Raw genomic sequence first — 23,308 nt, forward strand, 5'->3', positions numbered from 1 at the left:
AATTCCCTGCAGCTATACAGGAAATTATCCTAGTACTATGAATAACCTAGTACTATGAATAACCCGCTGATTATTAATGTGGCAATAGGGGTAAAGGGGTGTAGGGGTGTGGATGGTGGCTAGGCAGTCCGTGCTTACTGCTTACCCTGGACCTGGCCTCGCTTGACTCGTCCCACTTGATGCAAAAAAGGTAATGCAGCATCTAGGATGGATTAGCAGAGCAATCATTTTAACCAGAATCCTCTGCTTGAGCTGCAGCTATTTTGGAGGTTGCCTTCTGTCCCATTTGGGACAGAGACGAGTATGTTAGTGTTAAGGATTGAAGCCTTATTGGATCGGATTGATTGAATCAACAGAAGAACGGACTTCAAGCCAAAATCGTCTAGTCAAGCCTACTTAAAATCATCTAAAATAAAGAATGCATTGCGCATTTAATCAGGAGTAAATGATACGCTAAAGATGTGTCTAGAGAACCGAACCCAACACCCACAGATACTTTATACGGTGTATTTATAATTTCCCCTCCAAGTCGATGGGGTCGGTGGAGTAAAAGTGATGGCTGCAGTGAAAAAGTAACATTGTGCAGCTGTAAGTAATTTGGGGTTTTGCTCTGCTTACACAACGTCCTCAAAGATCACAACCGCATGAATGATTAAAATAGCTGCCAATAGTGAATAGACAGACAACCTCCCCACTGAAAAGCAGAGGCAACCTGTGTGTGTGTGTGTGTGTGTGTGTGTGTGTGTGTGTGTGTGTGTGTGTGTGTGTGTGTGTGTGTGTGTGTGTTTAGAAAAAGGGGAGCTGCCATGCATGACTAATTGTGACTCCGATGGGTAATGGACACTCAGAAAGAGAAGTGTGGAGGGGGTGGTGGAGAGAGCAAGAGAGAGAAAACAGCGGTGTTAGCGCGCTGGTTGGTGTCCAAGCGCTGCGATCCATCATGGTGTCTTGTTTGTGGATCAGGGCCTTTATTAATTATCCACTCGTTTGGAGGGGGAGGGGGGGCCAGCCTGCGGGGGAGGGGGGGGCTGACCAGGGCTCTAGGGAGTTTGATTGCCTGAAGACGTCGTCGTCAGCCCAGGGATATTCTACTTGCCCTGATCCAGACCAATTGCATACCGCTCAGCTGTGGATGTTGGCCTATTCTTTTAATCTCCAGCAATGAGTTAGTTGGACCCCAAAAAGGTTGTCCCTCGCACAAACACAAACACACACACACACACACACGCACACAAATTAATATTTTTTATTATTTTAAAATGTCCATGAACTACGATTCGGGTTACATTTTGAAGACGAAATATTAAATTTAAAACAAATCTACTGTTGAGATAACCTGGCCCGGTATCTCAATCCACATAGAACCGACTTGGGCCAGCTTGACAGCAGCCAAGCGTCGTTGCTGCAGCACCCGTTGTCTTGGACAGAGGCTCTGGAGATGGCCGCTGAAATATGATGCTATGCTGCGCTTCTTAACGCGCGCTGTTGCATAGACAGATAAGCGGGGGGCCGGGACACTCATGTTAATAAAGGGTATTTTAAAGAGGCGCCACCAGGGCCATTTGACAACGCCTCCCCTGACACCGCAAACACACACATCACCCCGCGCTAATCTGAATGCTGCCGCACGCACATACGGCATACACACACCGACCCACCCAGGAGAGTGTCAAAGCTATGTGTCTCTTGCGTGTTTGTGCTTCGTAATCTAATTGATATTGGGAAATAATGGAAAAGGATGTTAATATTTAACATTATTGTGTATATTAATAGACTTTACACGTGGTAAATTGCAAAACACAGCTATCGAGGTTCTGTGTGTGTGTGTGTGTGTGTGTGTGTGTGTTGATGTACGGTGAGATCCAGAGCAGTCTGAATCGCGTTGGGGGGGGGGGGGGGGGGGGACTATCTGTTTCCCCTTTGGACTGAGGGGAGCGGGGAGGGAGGGGGTCGGGCTACGAGATCCATGAGCACTCTCAATAGGCAGAGGATTATGGAAATCAAAGTTGAGAGATTAGCTAATGGGGATATAATGGCCAGTAAAATGCCTGGGTCGGACAGAGATATGCAAATAAAAAGGGGAAGTGGCGGGAGGCCGAGCGGGAGGGGGGGGACAGAGGACTTGATTTCAATGGACACTGAAGTGCGGTACTACAACACAAAGCGCACACCCACACCCAGGGCCAGCCGCCAGCCCACACTGACATGCTTTCAACGGGAGGAGCCTTCGGGTGCAGAAGCAGAGATATCGCCAGAACTACGTCCCCCACCGGATACACAGCCACTGATGTCAAAAGGAGTCATGTGCACACAAACACACACACACACACACACACACACACACACACAACACACACACACACACACAGCTCTGCACACTGTCGTATTCCCAAACTCTAACCCATACTCCCTCTCCATCCCTCCTTCAGTCTCTTCCTCTCCATCAACTATCTACAGAGTCTTCATTAGAAAGTACATAGTTGATGCCCTGCTTGTTCACACAATCGATACTCTGGGGCGGAGGGGGGACGGAGAGGACAGGAAGTAAAGGACAGGAAGAGGCGTGTTAGCGGTGGGGCACAACCAGGACCTTATTCTCCCAGTTCGGCCACGGCACATCAGACACCCCTCATTTAGGATGTGTGGGACATGAAATCCCTTGAGTAAGATATGTGTGGATGTCTGTGGGGAGGGGGGGGTTCTCTCTCTGTGTGTGTGTGTGTGTGTGTGTGTGTGTGTGTGTGTGTGTGTGTGTGTGTGTGTGTGTGTGTGTGTGTGTGTGTGTGTGTGTGTGTGTGTGTATCTGGGGAGGGAGGGGGTGTCTGTGTGTGTCTGTCTGTGTGTGGGGGGGGGGGGGATGCAATTGACTAGGACACATGACAGCTTTCATCATCAAACTAAATGGGACGTCGCCTCTGCTTCAGAATTCCAATTCTGAGCGTGTCAGAGAATTTCAATTTAGGTTGGAGGCAGGGGGGCGGGAGCGAGCTTCCCCCCCCCCCTTCTCATTTTCATTCCCTGCACCGTCCCATTCATCAGGACCCGGGCAGAGGACACCCTCCCGCCTGCTCGCAAATGCATGGAGCAGGCAATAAAATTAACCTTGTGGCAATTGTTTTCCCACCCGTTTTATGCCCGCCTCCCGTGAGCTCATCTGTAACGGGCGGGAAATAAAAAAGTCAAGCTGGGATGTGCAAAAAATTATGACCGGCTGCAGCGGCGGTTGTGTGTGTATGTGTACGTGTATGCATGCATGTGTGTGTGTGTGCGCGTGTATGCATGTGTGTGTGTCAATATATGCGTGTGTGTGTGTGCATGTGTGTGTCTCGGGAGAGACGAGGGGGCAGGGACAGGGGTGTGGATGTTTAACCTGAATGAAGCCTGAGCTAATGCCAGATTATGGAGTCAAGACCCAATCAATCAGCGGCAGAGTGGATGATGAGATGGGCAAGGAACAATGGCTGCCGTGTTCATTTGCGTCCGCCGCAGTTTAACAGCTGGCCGGGTGAATTGCTGCGATATGTTCCGACATATGGACAGCACTAAAGCACGGCAATAGACGGGTGTATTTACTGGCCCCGAGTCACCTACCACCCTGCCACAGGGAGAGAGAGAGGGAAATAGAAAGGAGACTTAGAAATAAAGAGAGATGGAGAGAAAGAGAAATACTAATCTGGAGAAAGAGGAAAAAAAGGAAAAGAAGGCAATTGAAAGTCAATAGACAGAGAAAGAAATGCAGAGATAGAATATAGCCGGATACAGAAAATAAGATGAATAGAAGGATACAGCGAGTGGGAGAGAGAAGGAGAGAGAGGGCAGGCAGGGCAGGAAGGGCGGAGGAGGTGTTTGTTAAGGGGGGGGTGTGTGTGTAAAATCCTTCAGAGGGTGTTTATTATTTGCTCTTGTCGACGCCTAAGCAATCAATATTTTTTAATTTGGGTCCAAGTTATTATTTTTCACATCGCAGGAGCAGAGTAAAGTGGCTCATATTTTAACGCTAAAAAGATCGATATGACAGGCTCACCTTCACTCTGCCACCCCCCTTTTCGTGTGTGTGTGGCTGTGTGTGGCTGTGTGTGGCTGTGTGTGGCTGTGTGTGGCTGTGTGTGGCTGTGTGTGGTCGTGCGTATGCATGTGTGTATGTGTGTGTTTTGGGTGGGAGGGTGGTTTCAGTCACACACTGGACACACATCATTATCTGTGGTTGTCCCCCAACCCCCCAGCAGCATCCCCCCCCCCCCCCCCCTCCAACACACAGAGCCTAAAGACCTGATTTACTCTTCCTTCCACTAACCTCCACACACGGGTCCAGTTTATAGGCTGAGCTTACAATAACAGTCAGAACTGCATCAAGCTCTTCACCTCGATATACACATTCCATTCATTCTAGAAACATCTACAGCCCAAATGATTTCACACGGGCTGAACGGCCTGCCTCCTACTCTGGTCGTCAATCACCGCAGGTGGCAGATTCATGCGTGTGCGAGTTGACTTCGAGGTGTGTGCATATGCGTGCACGTACGCGCGTGCGTGCGTGCTGAGTGATGGCCAGGGAGAGTGATGGTCCGGCGATACCACTGAGGTGACACCGGCTCCGTTCCAATAGCCTTGGCTCACTCAGAGCTTCTCACCACACCGAGATATGGGAGGACCCCTTCATGTTCACTAGACTGTGATTTTAACCCAGGACTTCTCCGCAGCACTGGGAAGTGGAGGTTGTGGAGAAAGGGGGCTGGGTGGAGGTTGTGGTAGGCCACTCACGCTACACAGTAGCCTTCAGTCCCATTCCTAGCAGACATACACGACACAAACGCGGCTATCAAAAAAGGGGAATAAAGAAGAGATGCAATTAAACTATAGGATAAACAGTGATGCATTGTCGAGGACAATGTGTTGATGAGACCCTTGGGCAAGCTGAATCCGGGTGTTCGGTGTGGGTTAAGGTGGTCTCAACTGGACAGTACTAGAGGTGATTGGATCACTTGACGGGACTGATTCATTGTGACACCGCCAGCCCCCACCCCCTATAGGTACCCTCAACGTCTCTCTCCATCTCATTGCCCCCGTCTCACTGCCATGTGATGCTAACAAAATGGGTTCCACTGGTGGCATTACATTTAATAATACAACTTCAACGGATGGACTGACAGACGATCCTTGCCCTCGTCTTCTCCCTCCCTGTCCTATTTGTTTCTCGGGTGAGACGTTTCAGAGCCTATGGTCTTCTGGGTGTGTTTAGTAAGCTCAATTCAAAAACCCAGGGCCTCACAGAGTGTTGGGATAAGGGTGTGGTGTTCACGTACTCATGAATGTGATTTGTTATCTATAATGCATTTTTGGTTGATTTTATGACCGCGACGGTGGACGGTGGCCTCAACTTCAAAGTGTGTTGCACGTCATCTCAATGTACTGCTGCACTAAAGAAAAGGGTCGTTAACCTTATGTTGTAAGGGTTCTACAAAACACCAGTCTGAAGTGGCTAGACAGCAGGTCGAGCAAGCCTCGGTACACCGACATAACGGGCAACTTTCAAACCACAGTAACATTTGTACAAAATACACACATTGAGGCGCTCATGCTACAAGGGGGAATCAGTGTCTTGTCATACTGCAGGGACCTAATTTACCCCTGTGGCCTATGTTTTACTCCTGTCTCTCCCCCCCCCCCCCCCCCCCCCCCCCCCCCCCCTCAACCCAGCCTCCCAAACACACACACACACACACACACACACACACACACACACACCCTTTAATTTCTCATTAAAATGCCCCGCAACAACTGGGGTCCATGGAGGTTGGATGAAAGAGTGTACGTGTGTTTGTGTGTATACGTGCGTGTGTGTGTCAGTCTCTGTAACAAAAGGAAGCTCTTGATGACATTCTTTGACAGTGTTGTGAAAGCAATCAAACACTGTGTGTGTGTGTGCCTCTGTGTTTGTCTTTTCGTGCTCTTCTCAGACCTGCCATGTCTGAATGCGTTTCTGAACGTGTGTGTGTCTGAGTGTGTGTGTGAGTGCGACAGTTGGTTATAAGAGCAGGCGATAGTGCATGTGGCCTCAGGGCCGAGTCTGTGGTAAATATTAATGGGCTGGAACAAGTGGATTGGGAGTTGAGTTATCAGGGCAGGCCTTTCTCATTGACATTTTACCTGCTGTATACCTTAGCAGTAGGCTGTAAGACACACACACACACACACACACACACACACACACACACACACACACACACACACACACACACACACACACACACACACACACACACACACACACACACACACACACACACACACGGAGGTGGATGTGTCCATCACTTCTTAACTACCAGTCTCAGACAGGCATATTATCATGCTCAAGTGACACATATTGATTTTCCACATTATTTCCATGTTTAAGATGTAGCACTGGGATGCTAGCAAGGTCTACTTTGGGTTCTCAATTATGTATAAATAAATATATATTTTTTCCCAGAGATCCCTACATCTTAAACATGGACAAAACGTTCTCCACGGCCCACGCTCCAGTTCAACTGTTGAACTATCCCTTTAAGTAGATATGGATGGCTAGTGAATCTCCCATGTTGCTTTGCTGTGAATACATTATTGACTTCTGATGAACGTAAACATTTTTGTCATCAAATCTAATCAAGATGTGACTGCCTGGATTTATCACAATATGAGAGGTTTCATTTGGTATTATGGTCCTCATCTAGATTCTCTGCCATTGGGTTTTGAATACATAAGCATATATTTTGAGACATATTGATATCATATAATGTCCCGCGATAAATGTCATAATAAATTCTCCCATATTGCTCTCTGTCACAGGTGAATAACGATGAACTAAATGTTTTGGTCATGGACACATACCTGGGCTACCTGTATTGCCTATGCTGTACCCAAAGTTATGTATTCACTAGTAGCTATATCGTTCCTGTTTCAACTTACAAATAAACAATTTGAAACATCTTAAAATCCTTCAGCCTTGACTTAGATTAAAAAAAAAGTTGAATAGTTATTCTCTTGTCCACAAGATGTTCTCGATTTGCACAGCTTATTCACCCCGTACCCCCCTCCCCCCCAACACAAGCACACACACACACACACACACACACACACACACACACACACACACACACACACACACACACACACACACACACACACACACACACACACACACACACACACACACACACACACACACGGATCTGAAATGTCGCCTCCACGTTACATTATCTGAAAATTGACATCCGCACACAACAAACATTTGGATGGGGTTGAAAATAAAAAAAAGGAATCGAAGTTGGGTCAGAGACAAACACGAGCGATGTCATCAGTGCTAAATAGCAGGCGCGGGCGAGCAAAGGGGGGGGCGGGGGCGAAGGAGTGTTATTCATATTTACTGTTACTGTGCGATATTTCAATATCCACCACGCACGCTTCACCCTCATTTACATAGAGGAGCCCTGGACCCCACAATATCCATTTGATAATAAAAATGGAAATTCAACAAAAAGGTTAATCTATAGACAAACACCGGCAAATAAACAGTCCTCCGTACGGAGATAATGTGCGCTAGGGAGCGCGTCGTTTTGCAGCAAATTGTAATATGTTTATGAAAAGAGCATGAAGCCAACTCGCTGTATGTCGTGATTTATGAGCGTTTGTCGAGGGCCAGCGTACCGTGGCAGCCCCTCAAATAACACATTAATAAATAAATAAATAAATAAACACAGCCATAAACTCGTAAGGGAGGGGAAGACAAAGCTGGGCGAACAGTGTATGCGTTTGTGTGTAATAGACAATTCTGTATTCGTCTCAATTTAAGCCCTAGCTACACAGAGGAAATATAGAACACTGCTGCTGACTTTAAACAGCCATGTCCCGGCACAGAAATCGGCCTTCCAATTACCCGTGAAACTAGTGTGTGTATTTGGCTCGAGATACCGTCATAGTTAGTATCATAAGACAATGGCGCCACCCAGTGGTCATATGCTGAAATATCAGGGCATCAGTGTTTCAAATGCCATACAGGTTTGTGTTTTATGTTCATCAAGATTTACCATATCATGGTGTTGTTAAATAGTACGTTATGTCCTCATATGATAATATGTCAAATAGAGTTTCTCATGTTGTCCATTGTATAAAACATCAGGGGAGGAAAGAAAATATGCTTATAGCATATGATTTGAAAAATAGCTCTTGTTAATGGTTAGGCTAATCAATTGATTCCCCAGACTAATAAGACAGAAGCTGAAGAAAATGTAAACACTTCTATCTGCAGTACCATTCAAAAAGATTTCTAAATATCTACTGCCACCTTGTGGTCACTCCTTACTTCTGCATTCAGGGAGATTTAACTAGTTATGAAGTGTAGTTTATCTTCAAAGTCAGTAATTGCATGCCGATTAAAAATGCAAAGCTTCAATATATTCTGATAAGTACTCTGAATTAAAAAGAAAAAAGCATTCTAAAAGCCATACACTTTTGCAATGTACTTGATGTTGTTCTTTGTCGAGGTACTTACTGTGAATAACTCCTTGGACTCATAGTTCTCATCGAGGTAGACACGGGCTCTGCTATACTCCTTCAAGCCATCGCTGGACAGCAACTCTCTGGAGAAGGGCAACACACACACACACACACACACATATAAAGACTACAACAACAAAAGATGAATTATCAACATAATTAGGGGTCTGAGCAGCCAAGCTGCTTGGTCCCCAATTGTTTCTGTAATGTTTTTTTTCCTGCAGCCTATACCGTCAATCGAAAACGCATGAAATTTTCAGGTATGGTTACCAATAACCCCCCCTACCCATAAACCTACATTTAGTGCTATTGTAAAAAATCATGAATTAGTCTTATTTCTCCTCACAAGATTTACCTGGACTCAAAATTCTTTCAGAATATTAATCTCTAGAATCAGATGCATTTATAAAACCCTTATGCCCTAAAAATTTTAACTTTTCCCACTATTTCATATTAAAGCTAAACATGATCAAAAGATTCACAGGCTACACAAAATAATCGAAAAATCACCAAAATCGCCACACAAAATCTTTAGACCAAGCCTCTCAAAAATCATCGAACAGAATTTGTATTATTTAGTTCCATTTAAGAAATATTGGCCAATAAAGTTGGAGCACCCATTTTTCTTATGTGACCATTTTGTTATTGTATAAAAAAAACATACGACTATTATTCGGTGGATACCAATCCCCCCCCACTACCCATGAACCCAAATTGTGGTACTACACCCGAAGGTAGCGCTATTTAAAAAAATATGAACTAGCCTTATTTCTCCTTACTAGATTGACCTGGACTCAAAATTCCCACAATTTTCCCACAATTTCATAGAAAAGCCAAACGTCCACAGTCTCAACCTGATTTTGCCTATATGACCATTTTGTTGTATATAATTGCTGTATAACTATCATACGGCTATCATTAGGTGGATACCATTAACAGTGCACATTTTCAGATCTGTACTCTCTTAAGAAAGCCCTCAATTCTCTTATGAAATGTGTGCTTGGAGTTTTCTTGATGTTGTGTACTTATCAATGTGAATGAGGCTCATGCAATTCAGGAATGTCAGATGCTCAACAGAACTGCTGTGTACTGGTGGTCCTTAGGTTGAGAGTTTGAATCCTGATTGACATCATGAACAAGCTGAACATGACATTCTGTCATTGCCACTCATTTAAGAAACACAACATTGAACAGCACCTGAAATTCATCAAACAATCAACATTCCGGCTCATTCATTTCCAAGAACCGGACTGCCAAGACACAGTATGGCATTAAGGGGAACTTCTTCATTAACCATTTTTACCTTCATAATTAATTCTGTCATATTTATATTTCTTCCGTTAGTGCGTCTTCACTAAAAATGTTTAATTTCCTCAGAATTTCGAAGATTTTTCAGGTATATGCTTTGAAGAAAGCCCCCCAATTCACTTGAGAAATGTGCGCTTTGAGTTTTCTGGATGTTGTGTGCTTATTAGGGGTGTAACGGTACACGTGTATTGAACCGTTTCGGTTCGGGGTGCTCGGTTCGGTACGGAGGCGTACCGAACGAGTTTCCATACGGACATATTGAGTAGAGGACCGCATGTGTGGAACATGCTGCGGCTGCACATGCACAGTTGTGCACACGTAGCTGTGTTCAAAATCGTTCCCTATTCACTCACTCACTATTCCCTATATAGTGTTCATGATATAGTGCACTATTTAGGGAACGAACAAACGAGAATTCGGACACTACACTGAACATTTCTAAACGTCATTTGCGTCAGTAAATGCGCCGGGTATTTGTGTGACGCACAGATGCGCCCACATCATGTAAACCAGGGGTTTTCAAAGTGTGAGAGAGTGAGCCCCCCTTCAGAGAAAAAAATTCAGCTGAGCCCCCCCCCCCCAAACATTTGAAACATATTTTTTAAACATTTTAAACGTTATTCTGAAACATTACATCTTTGTGCGTTTTTAAACACATTTCTTAACACAATTTAACAACTTTATCTAAGCATGTTTTAGCTTAACCTTTTTTTAATACATTTGAACATCTTAATCTGTGTAAACTGCCAGTCGAATCAGATCTGCCTTTTCAGTCCAGAGATTCTACTATTCGGCGGGGTTTGTTTACCGGCGTTGCTATGGGGACCTAAATTATTATAAGCAACTGAAAACGATGCCGGTTTGAAACTAAAACTGTGATTCTGAAAAAAGTATAAATGCTATCAAAATTCCGTTTCGATAGAATTGAAGATACAAGTGTGTAGATTTGCTTAATGGTTTGAACAATGGTAAACGGTTGAAAAAGGAATGAGTGAGGAATGGGCTGACGTCTTCAATGAAAACAGCTGAAAACGAAGCTGTATGAAACTAAAACTGTGATTCTGAAGAAATTTTAAATGATATCGAAATTATGTTTAGATATTATTGAAGATACAAGTGTGTAGATTGGTTAAATGGTTTGCACGAAGATAAACGGTTGAAAATTGATTTAGTTACGTTACTTCTACAGTTGAAGTACGACTGATGATTTGAATCATCGACTTTCAGGTTTTTTTTCGGGTTTATTTTTTTCTCACGTCGCGCACCCCCTGAAGTACTCTGGCGCCCCCCAGGGGGGGCGCGCCCCACAGTTTGAAAACCACTGATGTAAACAAACCGGGCACTCACGAGGAAAGCTGGAGGTTGTATTGATGTTGAATGATACATTTCCTTGTTAAAGTATTTTTTTTATTAATTTTGAATGTTTAAAATTCTATGTTAAATCCCAAATAAATTGTTGACATTTCTAAACGAAAGCCGGAGACTCCATCATTAAATGTATTAGTTTTCGCGGTTATTCAGCTTCTTCTTCTCCTCTGGAAAAACACGACCGCATTGCATTGTGGTATACAGGAGTAACATGTAGGGTACATCGTATGTACACTCAAATTTGGGATATTATTATCCTGCAAATAATGTGGATAAGCTGATTTTTCTGGCAAAAAACATAAAGATTGAGTGAAAGTCATCAGGGCTAAAGATTGGGGGGGGGGGGGGGGGGGAGTAAAAATTAATCTTCAAACTGTTTAGTGTTGCAATTGTTCATTGTTGCACATAAGATTGAGAAAAGATTTGTTTTTAAAGAAACAGTCTGAGCCTTATTCATGTTATTTAATCTGAGCAACAACTTGAAACTGTTTAGTGTTGCAATTGTTCATTGTTGCACATTAGATAATATATATATACATACTTTTTTAAAACTGAGCCATGTTATCTATTTTTATTTCTACATTTCAGAATCTTTATATTTTTGAGCAGAATTCTAGCTTTGTATTGTCTAATGTTCCTATTGTAAAAAGCACAAAAGTGTGTTATGAACAACTTGAAGCACATGTTATGAAGCACATTTATATTTAGCATTTTGATTTCTTACTGTACCGAAAATTAACCGAACCGTGACCTCAAAACCGAGGTACGTACCGAACCGAGATTTTTGTGTACCGTTACACCCCTAGTGCTTATCAATAGACATTTTGACTATGTGAATGAGGCTGCAGTTCAGGTTTATAAATGGAATATCCTTCCTTAAATATGATAATTATATGTCATATTTATATATCTTCCATTAGTATGTTCTTGACTTTAAATTTTGCTCGGACACCGTTAATCACCGCTTGTGGTTATATTTACGGGTAATATTACCATTTTGTATTTCAGCTTTTATCCAAAAGGACTTCTGAAACATTGAGGAGCTGGATGGGATTATAGCAATCCTGCTTAAAGTCATCCACAGGTAGGCCACTGTGGACATTTGGGACTCAATCCCAGAACCTTTGGGCTGGGAGTAAAACCCCTTCATAATTACACTATAATGCCCCATGTTTACTGTTTGTTGATTAGAGTTAATAACCTCCATAGCTTCCAATTTGTATAAGGCTTTAAATATGAAAACTGTATACAAAACAGGCCGGTTATCTTATTCTAACCAGAGGGGGGAGTCATCCACCCATAAGGAAACACACAGCTGGGGAATCCAATATGGCTGCCGCTGAAACCGACGAGAGAAAAGCAAGATCACTATGTTGTCGCGTGTGCACGCTATAATGGGATACTTACTTGATAAAACTGTCCACGTGTGCCATGGACGTCTCACAGTTCTTCCCCCCCACTTCCTGACAATGCACCGCGATGAAGTGAGGCTTGTGCGAATGTACGGTCTGTAAAAAAGAAAATAGAAATACTCATATAACATATAGAATACACACAACTCAGTGTTTTGCATGGGCAAGTGTGACAAAAAAATTGCCCTATGAGTTAAAAAAAGAAAAAAAAAATGTAACTGTTCAATAAAGTTTGATTTCTATTGGCTCATTACCAGTCAACATCACAATATAAGAGTCTTGTTTTAAAGTCTGGTTTTGGTTTTCCCCAGTCAAGTTCTCTATACTTTATTCAAAGCATAGTTCTATATACCTTACAACTTTACACATTTGCATTTAGCAGTCCTCCAATGAACAATCACAAAAGGCGTGCGAGTGAGGCAATGTTGACCAACTCTTCTCAAAGCGCATCCCTGTGTCAACATCACAGCTCCCTCAATACCAGACATCAGATACAGGGATCAATCACATGCATTATATTCCTCATCATATAGCCCCCGACTATCACACAGACCCATGACGGATAACTAATTGAAGTGCACCGTAAACAGAAGTGAACCCCAGGTATAATCACAGAGCTCGACTCGGTTCAGCCCCTCTCCCATCAAATCATGTCTCCTTCGCCCCTCCTTTCTCCGGTACTGTGACATTCTCCTGTATTTACACAAGACAGAGTGCCACGCTAAGGCAGACACCCACATGGATTCAGCTTGTTCAGTGACACGCATTTAGCCAGACACCCCCTTCGGGTCTGCGACTGCGTCAGCCACCATGCCTTATACCGATCTCTGTGCAGTATCGATACTGGCTTCCTCAGGCTAATGTGGAACATGACGACCGCGGTGCTTAATGGACTGCCTGGGGTGGTTGTGTGGCTGGGTGGGGGGCTGGGTGGTTCGGCGGGAAAAGGTGGGGATTGTGCACGTATGTGCATGTGACCGCGGGCCTGTGGTACTGGTTGAATAAAAAGGACACACCGCCATTTGAATATTTCCCTCATCCTCTCCAAAGAGCAGATCAGGTCTCCGTTCCACACGTGTCGGGAGTGTGGCAGGGGTCAAGTGACCCACACAGTCCTTCCCCCTTACATACATTTCTTCTTCTTTCTGAACCAGGTGTTTGTGAGCGACCGGTCGCGGTGATTCCAAGGCGTCGACCTCGGACAGGAAATCCATAGAGCAGAGTGAATTACAGCCCTGACTGCTCACTCAGGGCCCGTATGTCAATATCACCAGAGATAGATGTGGGGTGTGTGGGATGGGGTCACTACTACCTGCTTCACTACTACTACCCCCCCCCCCCCCCCCCCCCTCACCCCATCACATAAGCGTCTCTGGGGCCAGGACGTGTGGCTCTCTCACTCTGAGGGGGGTGGGGCCGAATCAAATAAAAGTAATGTATGGCAATAACGCTATGGATTTTCCATCAACCTATGGCTTGTCCTCGGGCCGTCCGACTCGCGAATGTGAGACCCAGTGGGTGGGTCAGCGCTCAAACTTGGGGAAAATTAGTGGACCCATCAGCCAGATACGTGGAGCGAGAGAAGGTCCTCGCGTTATGGTCCCGGGGGGGGGGGGGGCAGGGGGGCAGTGTTAACTAACCTTAAACACCATACGTATGTGTAAGGGAGAGAGACAGAACGATCGCAAAGGAGAGGGAGAGAGAGAAAGAGTGCCTGTGTGCGTGTGTGCACGTGATTACTTTGCTGGCCTTTTGTTTGTCTTTCCATGCAGTGAGCTGCAGCCCCACTTTGACAAACAGACTGTATCCCGGAGCTAATTTCATTAGCACAATCAGGCTCTCACTGCACAGAACCACACCATTAACAAGTGAGCCTTATCTTTACTTTGGCAAAAAGCGGCAACAACAGATGGACAAATCACCAATTAACTCTTGGGGAGGAATTCTGTTTACCCTTGCAGTCACTCGGCGGTTGTCATGTGGACACACCGAATAAAGGAGCTCTAAAGAGACTTGCTTTATGGTGGGCAACAATGGAAGCTGCCTTTTATGAACACAGTCAAACTCTTTAAAATCTCCATCAGCGGGGGCTGATACTAAGATACGTCCGTATAGTGAACCTCAACCTGTTCCACACGTAACATTTCCTCAAAGAATAGACCCGTGTTGGCGTCGAGAGCATGCTTGCCCTCTGCTCGAACAACATCGCTCTTCAAGGAAAAAATCTGCGGTGTACTTGTACGCCAAGCCCAATGGGAGAGAAAACATGTAAACCTGAACGCGGTTCTATCCAATCATGTTCACGTCACCCTCTGACTGATGAATTACACACTGGGCGGGCGGTATACAGATGCCTTTAATAAACGATCAAGTGTGTAGCAGTTATAATTTATATTAATTGTAGAGTACGTAATGGAACTCGATGATGAATTGACCATTATTTCTGAATAGATTACAGCCACCAATCAGAGTGCCTCATAGTGCAGGGCAAGCCACATGGGTCACAACATGTGGCTTGCCCTACACTAGTGTCATTGTGTTAGGATCCAATCTTTGATTGTGTCACTTATTAAGTAAACACTTACATTTACCATCTAGCAGGCAGTTAAAGAAAACAATCTGATTATAGGTCAGGAAGGTTATTTAAATTCAATATGCATTCCAATGTATTAAAGATAACCTTCTTGTAGACCGAAGCCCTGATGAGCCATCCTCAGACCATTTAGAAAAAGCCACTAAACCTCTGTTGAACTCTTGTATGTTTACAGGTTCATGAGGATCTATTAGAAAGAAGTCTGGGTGACGCAAACCACGCACTACAAGAATGGGCCCTAAGACGTCCCATTTATGCTTTGGGATGGCAGAGCACCCATTGTCCCTCAAACACTACTTGGATGTGATCACTAAACAAGAGAATCGTTGATTTGATGGAAACGCCGGCAAGTTAACACTATCCTATTTCATGTTGTGTATGTCTATGTCGTTCCATGGTGCACGATTAACACCACGGGGTGTCAAATCACATCTATTTATGTCTGCCGTAGTACTAGCAGCGGCGGACTAAAAGCAGTGTTGGATAATGGCAGACTGAGCACGCTGGCGCTCTCACAGGCTGAGACGGAGCTGATGTTATCGTCAGGATCTACATCTCTGTTTACCCCGCTGGAACACCTCAGGGAAGCGGCTCCATTGTTGACACTAATGCTGTCCAGCACAGACAATGTTGGCTAGGAACCTTGGCAGGAAATTTGACCCCAAGTGTTTTGGTCCATTGGGACGAACACAAAAAGGATCAGGTGCACAGGAGAAGATCGTCTGTCCAGAATGCTTTAGAAGTATAAGGAGGACTTGATAGTCGTTTGATATACCATTACACACACACAGTGGATTTACAATGTTTTGCATCACTCTATCAATACTACATAGTCTTAAAGGGAGCAGGGCAGCCTGAACAATGAGCTCTCTTGACTTCAGGTGCAGCACCAAGCTTTCTAATTACAATGTCACAGCCAGAGTGTTTATCAGTATATTATTCCGATCAAACTTTGAAATGTAACTTCCTGAAATGGCAAATTACAAACGAGAAAGTTCACTTCAGTCAATTAACCACACATATGGCCTTATTAATGAAGCAACTGAGCCATTGATATCAAAAACCTTACAATCAATAAAACCACAACAACAGACCGGAGGACCTGATAAGTCACTGCCCTTTGCTACCTAGTGTTTCTATTGTTCTGAATTGTCTCACACGTGGAGCAATGCAAATCAAGGTCGATTAGGTCCCTGTGTGGCTCTCAGGCTGCCGAGGGCCTCAGCTGTGTGGAAAAGGCAAATTGTCTGTGTATTTGCTTATATGGGAATGGCCGGGATCTAGACCCACGCTAGTCTGGTGATTTTTGGATCAAAGGACTGTAGGCTTGAAGAATATCCAAATTGTGTCCTAGTAATGGATGCATGATGAAGTCTGCAGACACAGATGTTAGTACCCTACACAATTACTGACCAGTAGAGAATTGGTCTTTTAGTACCAAGTCATCTGAAATATAGTCCAAACTAGGGGTGTAACGGTACACAAAAGTCACGGTTCGGTACTTACCTCGGTTTAGGGCTGAGGGGTCTCCGTAGTTACGAAGTCGGATTACGGAGTCGGAGTAGTATACTTTGGCTAAACGGTCCGGGGGGAATTCCGACTTCAAGTTTCTAATTCTGCACCGCAAAACAAGCCTTTACATTCGCCACATTAACGCTATTTGCGCCACATTTACGCACCGCGGTCCACCTCTATAACCACACCGAAGTGCCTGTACTGTGACGGTTCGGTACAAATACGTGTGATCGTTACACCCCTAGTCCAAACAGGCAAATGTAATGTGAAAGCTAGTAAATAAATACAGATAGTAAGTATATAGACAAGCATAGTGTGTGTGCACAGTTGGCCTGTATAAGATGATGAATTGGTCAGTAAACAAGTGGGTCACAAATTACTCCAAAAGTAAGAGGTTGTGTCGGAAACACCTTAGCATTAGTTAGCTAGCAGCCAAACATACCCCTTTTAAGCGGCATCATCAAGAAATATATCGAACCAGTAAGAGTGCTAGAGTTCACGCTAGTTTGTGGCCATCCTGCTTCAAAGTGCCACGGCCGAGTACTGTTCAAACACAGACTTTATTGTTTGAGTATTTATCGAACGACCTGCTAGCGTAGCACGGTTGAGTCCCGTTGTCGCTGGCCAAGCACGCCGTGCCACGGAGAGTTCATAGTATGATGCTCGTTTCCATGACGTCACCCGGAGAAGGCACAGTGCTGGCACAGGGTCTGCAAGGCAAGATTGCCCTCCTTGCTGCCCTCACCGAGGGGAAGAACTTTTAGTCTAACTTAACATTTCTCTAGTTCTAGGGAGACGCTTTCTACCGCCTTCTGGCTCGTCCCATCTCTTTGCCTGGTCCGTTTACACGTCCCAGGAGGATCATTTGGTCTCACTCTTTGACCTCAACTAAACAGCAGTTTGGATACTTTAACCCAGGATTTTCCTCAACAGTCCTAGTCACACTGAATTAATCAATGATCCGGTTCAGCAATTACTTCTAAAAAGAGACACAGATCATGCCTTCTGGTTCCAAAGGGGTGACTATCTGCACTCAGACCAGCTGAATGCATGTGTGTGTGTGACTGTGACTGCGAGTGTGACTGTGAGTGTGACTGCGTGTGTGACTGTGTGTGTGACTGTGTGTGTGACTGTGTGTGTATGTGTGTGTATGTGTGAGAGAACAGAGGAAAGCCTGAAACACTCGACACACAGTGTCGGGGGAGAACTGCTTGCGTTGTGGTAGAGGCGAGACGGCCAATATTTGGTGATGTCAGTGTTTTCCCTTGGGCCCTGAATCAGGCGACCCAAGACACACACCGTAATGGCTCCTCATAATGATCCATGTGACTACGCAAGTGAGCGTGTGTGAGAATGTGCTTAACTGTGATGAATAACTCCGTCGACTATAGTGTCAAGAGTTTAACATATCTTTAGTGTTGTTGTGCATTACATCAAAGTTCAATGAATGTTCACGTAATGAATCATATTTATTGTCAGATTGAACTGAGACCTACACCTCGGGTTATAAGATAAAAGGCAAGAACATATACCAGTCACGCCACTAATTACTATTGTCCATCCGTCTGTCTGTCTCTCCCTCCCTCCGTCTGTCTGTCTCTCCCTCCGTCTGTCCGTCTCTCCCTCCGTCTGTCCGTCTCTCCCTCCGTCTGTCTGTCCGTCTCTCCCTCCGTCTGTCTCTCCCTCCGTCTGTCCGTCTCTCCCTCCGTCTGTCTGTCTCTCCCTCCGTCTGTCTGTCTCTCCCTCCGTCTGTCTGTCTGTCTCTCCCTCCGTCTGTCTGCCTCTCCGTCCGTCCACACATAAATGTGTGTCAGCATATGTATGAATGCAGGTGTGTGCGTTTGTGTGTACATGCTCGTGTGTGCAGCCTGACATTGCCTGCCCCAGTGGAAAGAAATGTGGTTTGTCAGGGGTTCCTGTGAGTTTAACAGGCAGATAGGAAGTGAGGTTACGATCAGGCATTGTGTAACACAGCACAGGCACACAGAAGCGGCCTAACATCCCGATGTGTAATCCATACCCACCAAAAGACTATGAAAAACAACAATAAATATAACAAAAAGCCAATAACTTGCCCTCCCTTGAAGATCCTTGATGTGCAACACAGATTTTATTTTTGTTTAGACTGAAATTAAGTGGAATTAGGACTACACCCGTGTTAAAAGGTGCTGTAGGTTTCGTTTCAAGAGCTATTATTTGAGGGAAATTTGTAAGAAATGGACTAACCATCGGTCAGCTTTAGTGAGGGAACTGTGCTCTTTCAAGTTCTCTTTTCAAGGGAGAATCAAGTTGACTGAGCTGACCTCTGTATAAAAGGAATTTCAATTTTAGACCGTTCAGGGATAATTTCTGACAAATCAGGGCAACGTTTCTGTGATTGGTACTGGGAATCTATCTTCCCTGTCAATCGAGGGTGAATGAAAGGCAACACTTGAACTGATAATGGCCAAGACACGGAAGGAGCAGAGCGGGAGGTGAACATTTTTTGGTTGTTCAGTTTTAAAATCATGCTCTGTTCTGCTGCCTTTCTCTGGACAACTCTATAATGGAACGATCCCCAAAGCACCTACAACTCAAATCGTTGTTGAATACACGCTGTGTGGTGTGTTGGGGTCACAGGGCTACTGGGTTGAGATTGTCTTGCTCTGCTGTTCATCCCTTGAAACCCACAAGCTCGTAGTTATCTGCAGCAGGTGAGAGTTTCAATATGAGACTCAACCGACAAGACAGACCTATTTCCCAGCAAGCACCTTTAATTCATTTTATTTTTCTTCTTCTAGGAATGGTGAGTGGCAGTCAGGCCATAACCAGTCAACTGAATCCTCCCGATCTGAATACTTCTTTGTATTCACAACAGCTTGAGTGCAGCACACAACAAGACTTGCTCTCTTTGCTCTCTGTGAACCTTTAAAGGCATCACGTTGGTTTGCCAACTTTAAAGGCATCAAGTTGGTCACGACCCAATGACAATCCAAAGGGAGCATGCAAGGACACACACACACACACACAGTAGCACAGTAGCACAAGACCACACCTCCAAAATAGGAAATATGTAGAAGCCCTTGAATACGTAATAACATTCAATAAATCATCACTTTTAAATGATTAAAATAAGTACTGAATGGGAACAGCGTTTAGCTGAAGGTGGGGGGCTGGTCGGATGGGCATGCTTCATCACCGTACCTGCTCGAATTCCCTCAGCCATGTCTTCTGGAGGTTTTCAGGCTGGAAAAGAGAAAACAAAAACAAATCACTAAGCGATGCAAACAAGTTATCCCTCACAAGGTCACCATGTGTTTAATAACACAAACTCGATGCAGATGTACACATCGCTTTGTGGAGATGGGCCCAAGGATGCTTTTGTAAGGAAATAAAGCTAATTGCAGTTGCCTAGTATTTTATTGCAGTTTGTCTCGAGCTAGGTATGCTAGTTAAAATAACGCTAGTACGTCAGGTACCCAAGTAGGTAGACTTGGTTAGGACTTTTTCAATAGACCCCTTGATATAAAAGACAACGTTTGCAATCCAACGGAACGGTTGGCACCGGCCGTTGTGTTTCCTGGTGTAAATATAGTAACGAGGGTACAGTCGACTGTGAGCGCCCTGCTTCTATTCAGGGCCAGCTATAACGCTCAGTGACACGCTTTCCGTTCCCTCTCATTCAACTACTCTCTCGCCCTCGTTTTCTCCCCCTCTCCTTCCTTCCCTCTCTCTGTATTTCTTTTCAGAGACCTGGCCTTCATTTCCATTGTGCTGTGGAATGACAGCAACCCGGACAGTCCACCATGTAAGGAGAGATCTCCCTGTGTCCATACAGTTCAGATGAAATGCTCTGCTTGTGCGTGTGTGTTTGTGACTGAGTGTGTGTGTGAGCGAGACCAGCCCTGCAATAAGTGAGCCTGTTGAGAGCAGAAGCATGGGCAGTGTTCTCCTGCTCCACCAGTGCAGGTTGGTGCAGTATCCTTGGATAACTTCAGCAGCCTAGAGAACACCAAAAATCTCAACGCCATGGCAACAGAGAAAAATAAGTGAAAGAAAATGCAACCAAGCAAATATACTCTATGGCTGTGCTACGCAGGACTTTGCTAGTTCCAAACAAATAGTACCGGTAGCAGGAGATGAAATCGAGGTTCTACTTATCTTGGCCCATTAGTGTACAATGGTCATCAAAATCGGTTACAGGATTTTGTGTGTGTATGTGTCCAATTATGTTAATTATGTTATTAACGAGTGCAGTACTTTTATAATGTTGAGGGAAGTTCTAGTGAATAAACACTACATATACCTTGTGTGGCTAGAGCCTAGGTTAAATTGTAGGTCATCATTTTCCCATTGCATATTTAGGTAGCAATACTTATAGAAAAAATAATCCCACTTAATGATGTCTCCATCAGGAACTTGGTATATCCTTTAAACTATGTTTTTTTTTATGTATTCCTGTGAGAGAGTGAGTGTGAGAGGGAATGTGCTTGTGTGTGTGTGAATGTGTGTGTGTGCACGCACAAACACTCACGCACACATGTATCTGTGTGTTGCCCCCCACCAGATCCAGCCATGCAGAAGGTCTTTATATGGACATCGGCGCTGGACCTTGTCATTAATCACATGGAGGGAGGGAGCGAGGGAGGGAGGGAGCGGGAGAGGTGGATAGAGAAAGGGAACCTTCCACCTGTCTGTCTGTTGTGGTGTCAAGGCAGTTAGTGTTCTTAATGGACCAAACTGCTACCCGTGTTACAGGCAAAACTTGCCTTTGGTTTTGATTGTACATAGTTAGCATGCGTTTAGGCGTAGCACTTCCTTTCGATCACTTTACGATGCTATCGTGTCAGTCATGCGGCGTACGTGCATGTGCGTATGTTTGCCTGTAATGCTAGTGTGTGTGCATGTGTGTATGTGTAGTTGTGGTTGGAGATTCTGGGGTGATAGACATTTTATAACTGAACAAACTAAACCACTGTTTGAATGTTTTGCACACCGATATAAGACAGCCAGCAAATGGCTACCATTACCGCCTGTGTGTTTGTATGTTTCTGAATCCAGCTAGTCTAATTTCAACAGCAGCCACAACCATGGAGTGGACTTAATGAAAACCAATACTCCGGCAGTGGGCCAGGTGGCTTGACAGTTACTGGTGGACAAGAGGACCGTTTGGAGACCCTCTGAAACTCCTTTTGAATTAGGCCTTTCCTCTTTTTTTTTTCCACCAAGAACTAGAGCTGTTGTAATTAGGCCGAACCACCTCTGGGCTTGTGGCGAGATTGTTTCTCGTCCCCTGGAACAGATGCAGACCTTGCTGGCATTGCCCACAGGATAGGCCAGCGGGCCCACAGGGAACAACCCCCCCCCCCCTCCCCTCCCCCACCACCTTCTCTGGCGGCCAAGGTGGCCCCGGTATGCAAAGTGGGCTAATTGAGGGACGGAGGGAGCCGGAGCCAGCATGCATCTGGGCCCTGGTCCCTGCGTGCACCTCAGCACCTCGGCACCTCCCACAGCCAATCAGAAGTTAATTTGCCACTAATTAGAGAGCTGGGCTTCACACCAGCACAGATGCAAAAATAAAACCTTCCTGGTCACCCCTCTCCTTCGGGTACTTCTCTCCCTCTCTCCTCGCCCCTTTCTTCCTCTCTCTTTCTGTGAGCTTCCCATTCCTGTTGCTCACTCCATGGCCTACTTGTTTGACAGCAGGGTGGGGAATAAATAGACTCTTAGTTAGGTTTAAAAAGTGAATGCGCCTGGCATAAAAAACAAACAAACAGAAGAGCGTGCTTTCTGAATGAGCCAATAGAATCATTAAAACAAAAGGCCTCTATTTCGGTACGCCGCACCATGGTGATGATCATGTTTGCCCCCAGATCAGCTCAAACCACATTGGATCATTGTCACAAATCTGAACACACATTTCAACTTGAGACTGTGATGATGCCGTGAAGCTGTTTAGACCGTGTGCTCACACAATGAATGATATATGGTAAACAGACAGGTGTAATCGTACATTCGCCATTTCAGATTACGTCCTCCGTGATGCTGCATCAGAGGGTCCTGGTTAACTCACGATGGCAAACACATTTGGGGATTGCAAATTCCTTGATTTTGAATGTGGCAAATGCAATGCAAAGAGGTGCAGCTGGGCCAGCCGGAGAGTGCAATAGTGAAAAAGTGGTCACTGAGCCGTGCATTTATTTGCAATAAAATATGGAAAAGAGGAATTTGCATACCAAATCTGGGGTAAGTTTAAAAAAAATGGAGAAAACCATTCTCCAAACGTCCTACAATTAGGACAAAAACAGACTTACAACCTTTGTATTTCTAACGAACCAAAACAACCAGTGGCTGAGCTCCTGGAGAGAGGGTGGACGAGGCGGAGGTCATGACCTCGTCGCAGACCTAAGAGGCATTCTATCGGCTGGTCACGGCACGCACATTCCTTTCCATCTGGGGAGTGGCGCTAGTAAACTACAAGAGAAGGGAATTCGAAGGCTTGTCCTGCAGAGAACCCCCTACTGGGTTCTGCTGGGAACCACCTGGCAGCCACATGATCATATTTCGCACAACCTCTTCCAAGGAGTCAACCCCCCGTGTG

General features: G+C 44.9%; 1 protein-coding gene across 4 annotated transcripts in view; it reads right to left on the bottom strand.

Annotated features, from left to right (window-relative positions):
• The window catches only part of inpp5a (inositol polyphosphate-5-phosphatase A), a 124,792-nt gene that overhangs the window by 77,159 nt on the left and 24,325 nt on the right, over positions 1-23,308 (bottom strand). For all 4 annotated transcript variants that reach the window (XM_030378872.1, XM_030378875.1, XM_030378874.1 and 1 more), the window contains exons 2-4: positions 19,912-19,953; positions 12,616-12,716; positions 8,528-8,615 (exon numbers count right to left, since the gene is read on the bottom strand). In XM_030378872.1, the coding sequence (XP_030234732.1) occupies positions 8,528-8,615; positions 12,616-12,716; positions 19,912-19,953 (231 nt within the window). The remainder of the gene's footprint in view (positions 1-8,527; positions 8,616-12,615; positions 12,717-19,911; positions 19,954-23,308) is intronic.

Source organism: Gadus morhua, chromosome 15 (assembly GCF_902167405.1).
Source record: "Gadus morhua chromosome 15, gadMor3.0, whole genome shotgun sequence".
NCBI classification, from domain to species: domain Eukaryota; kingdom Metazoa; phylum Chordata; class Actinopteri; order Gadiformes; family Gadidae; genus Gadus; species Gadus morhua.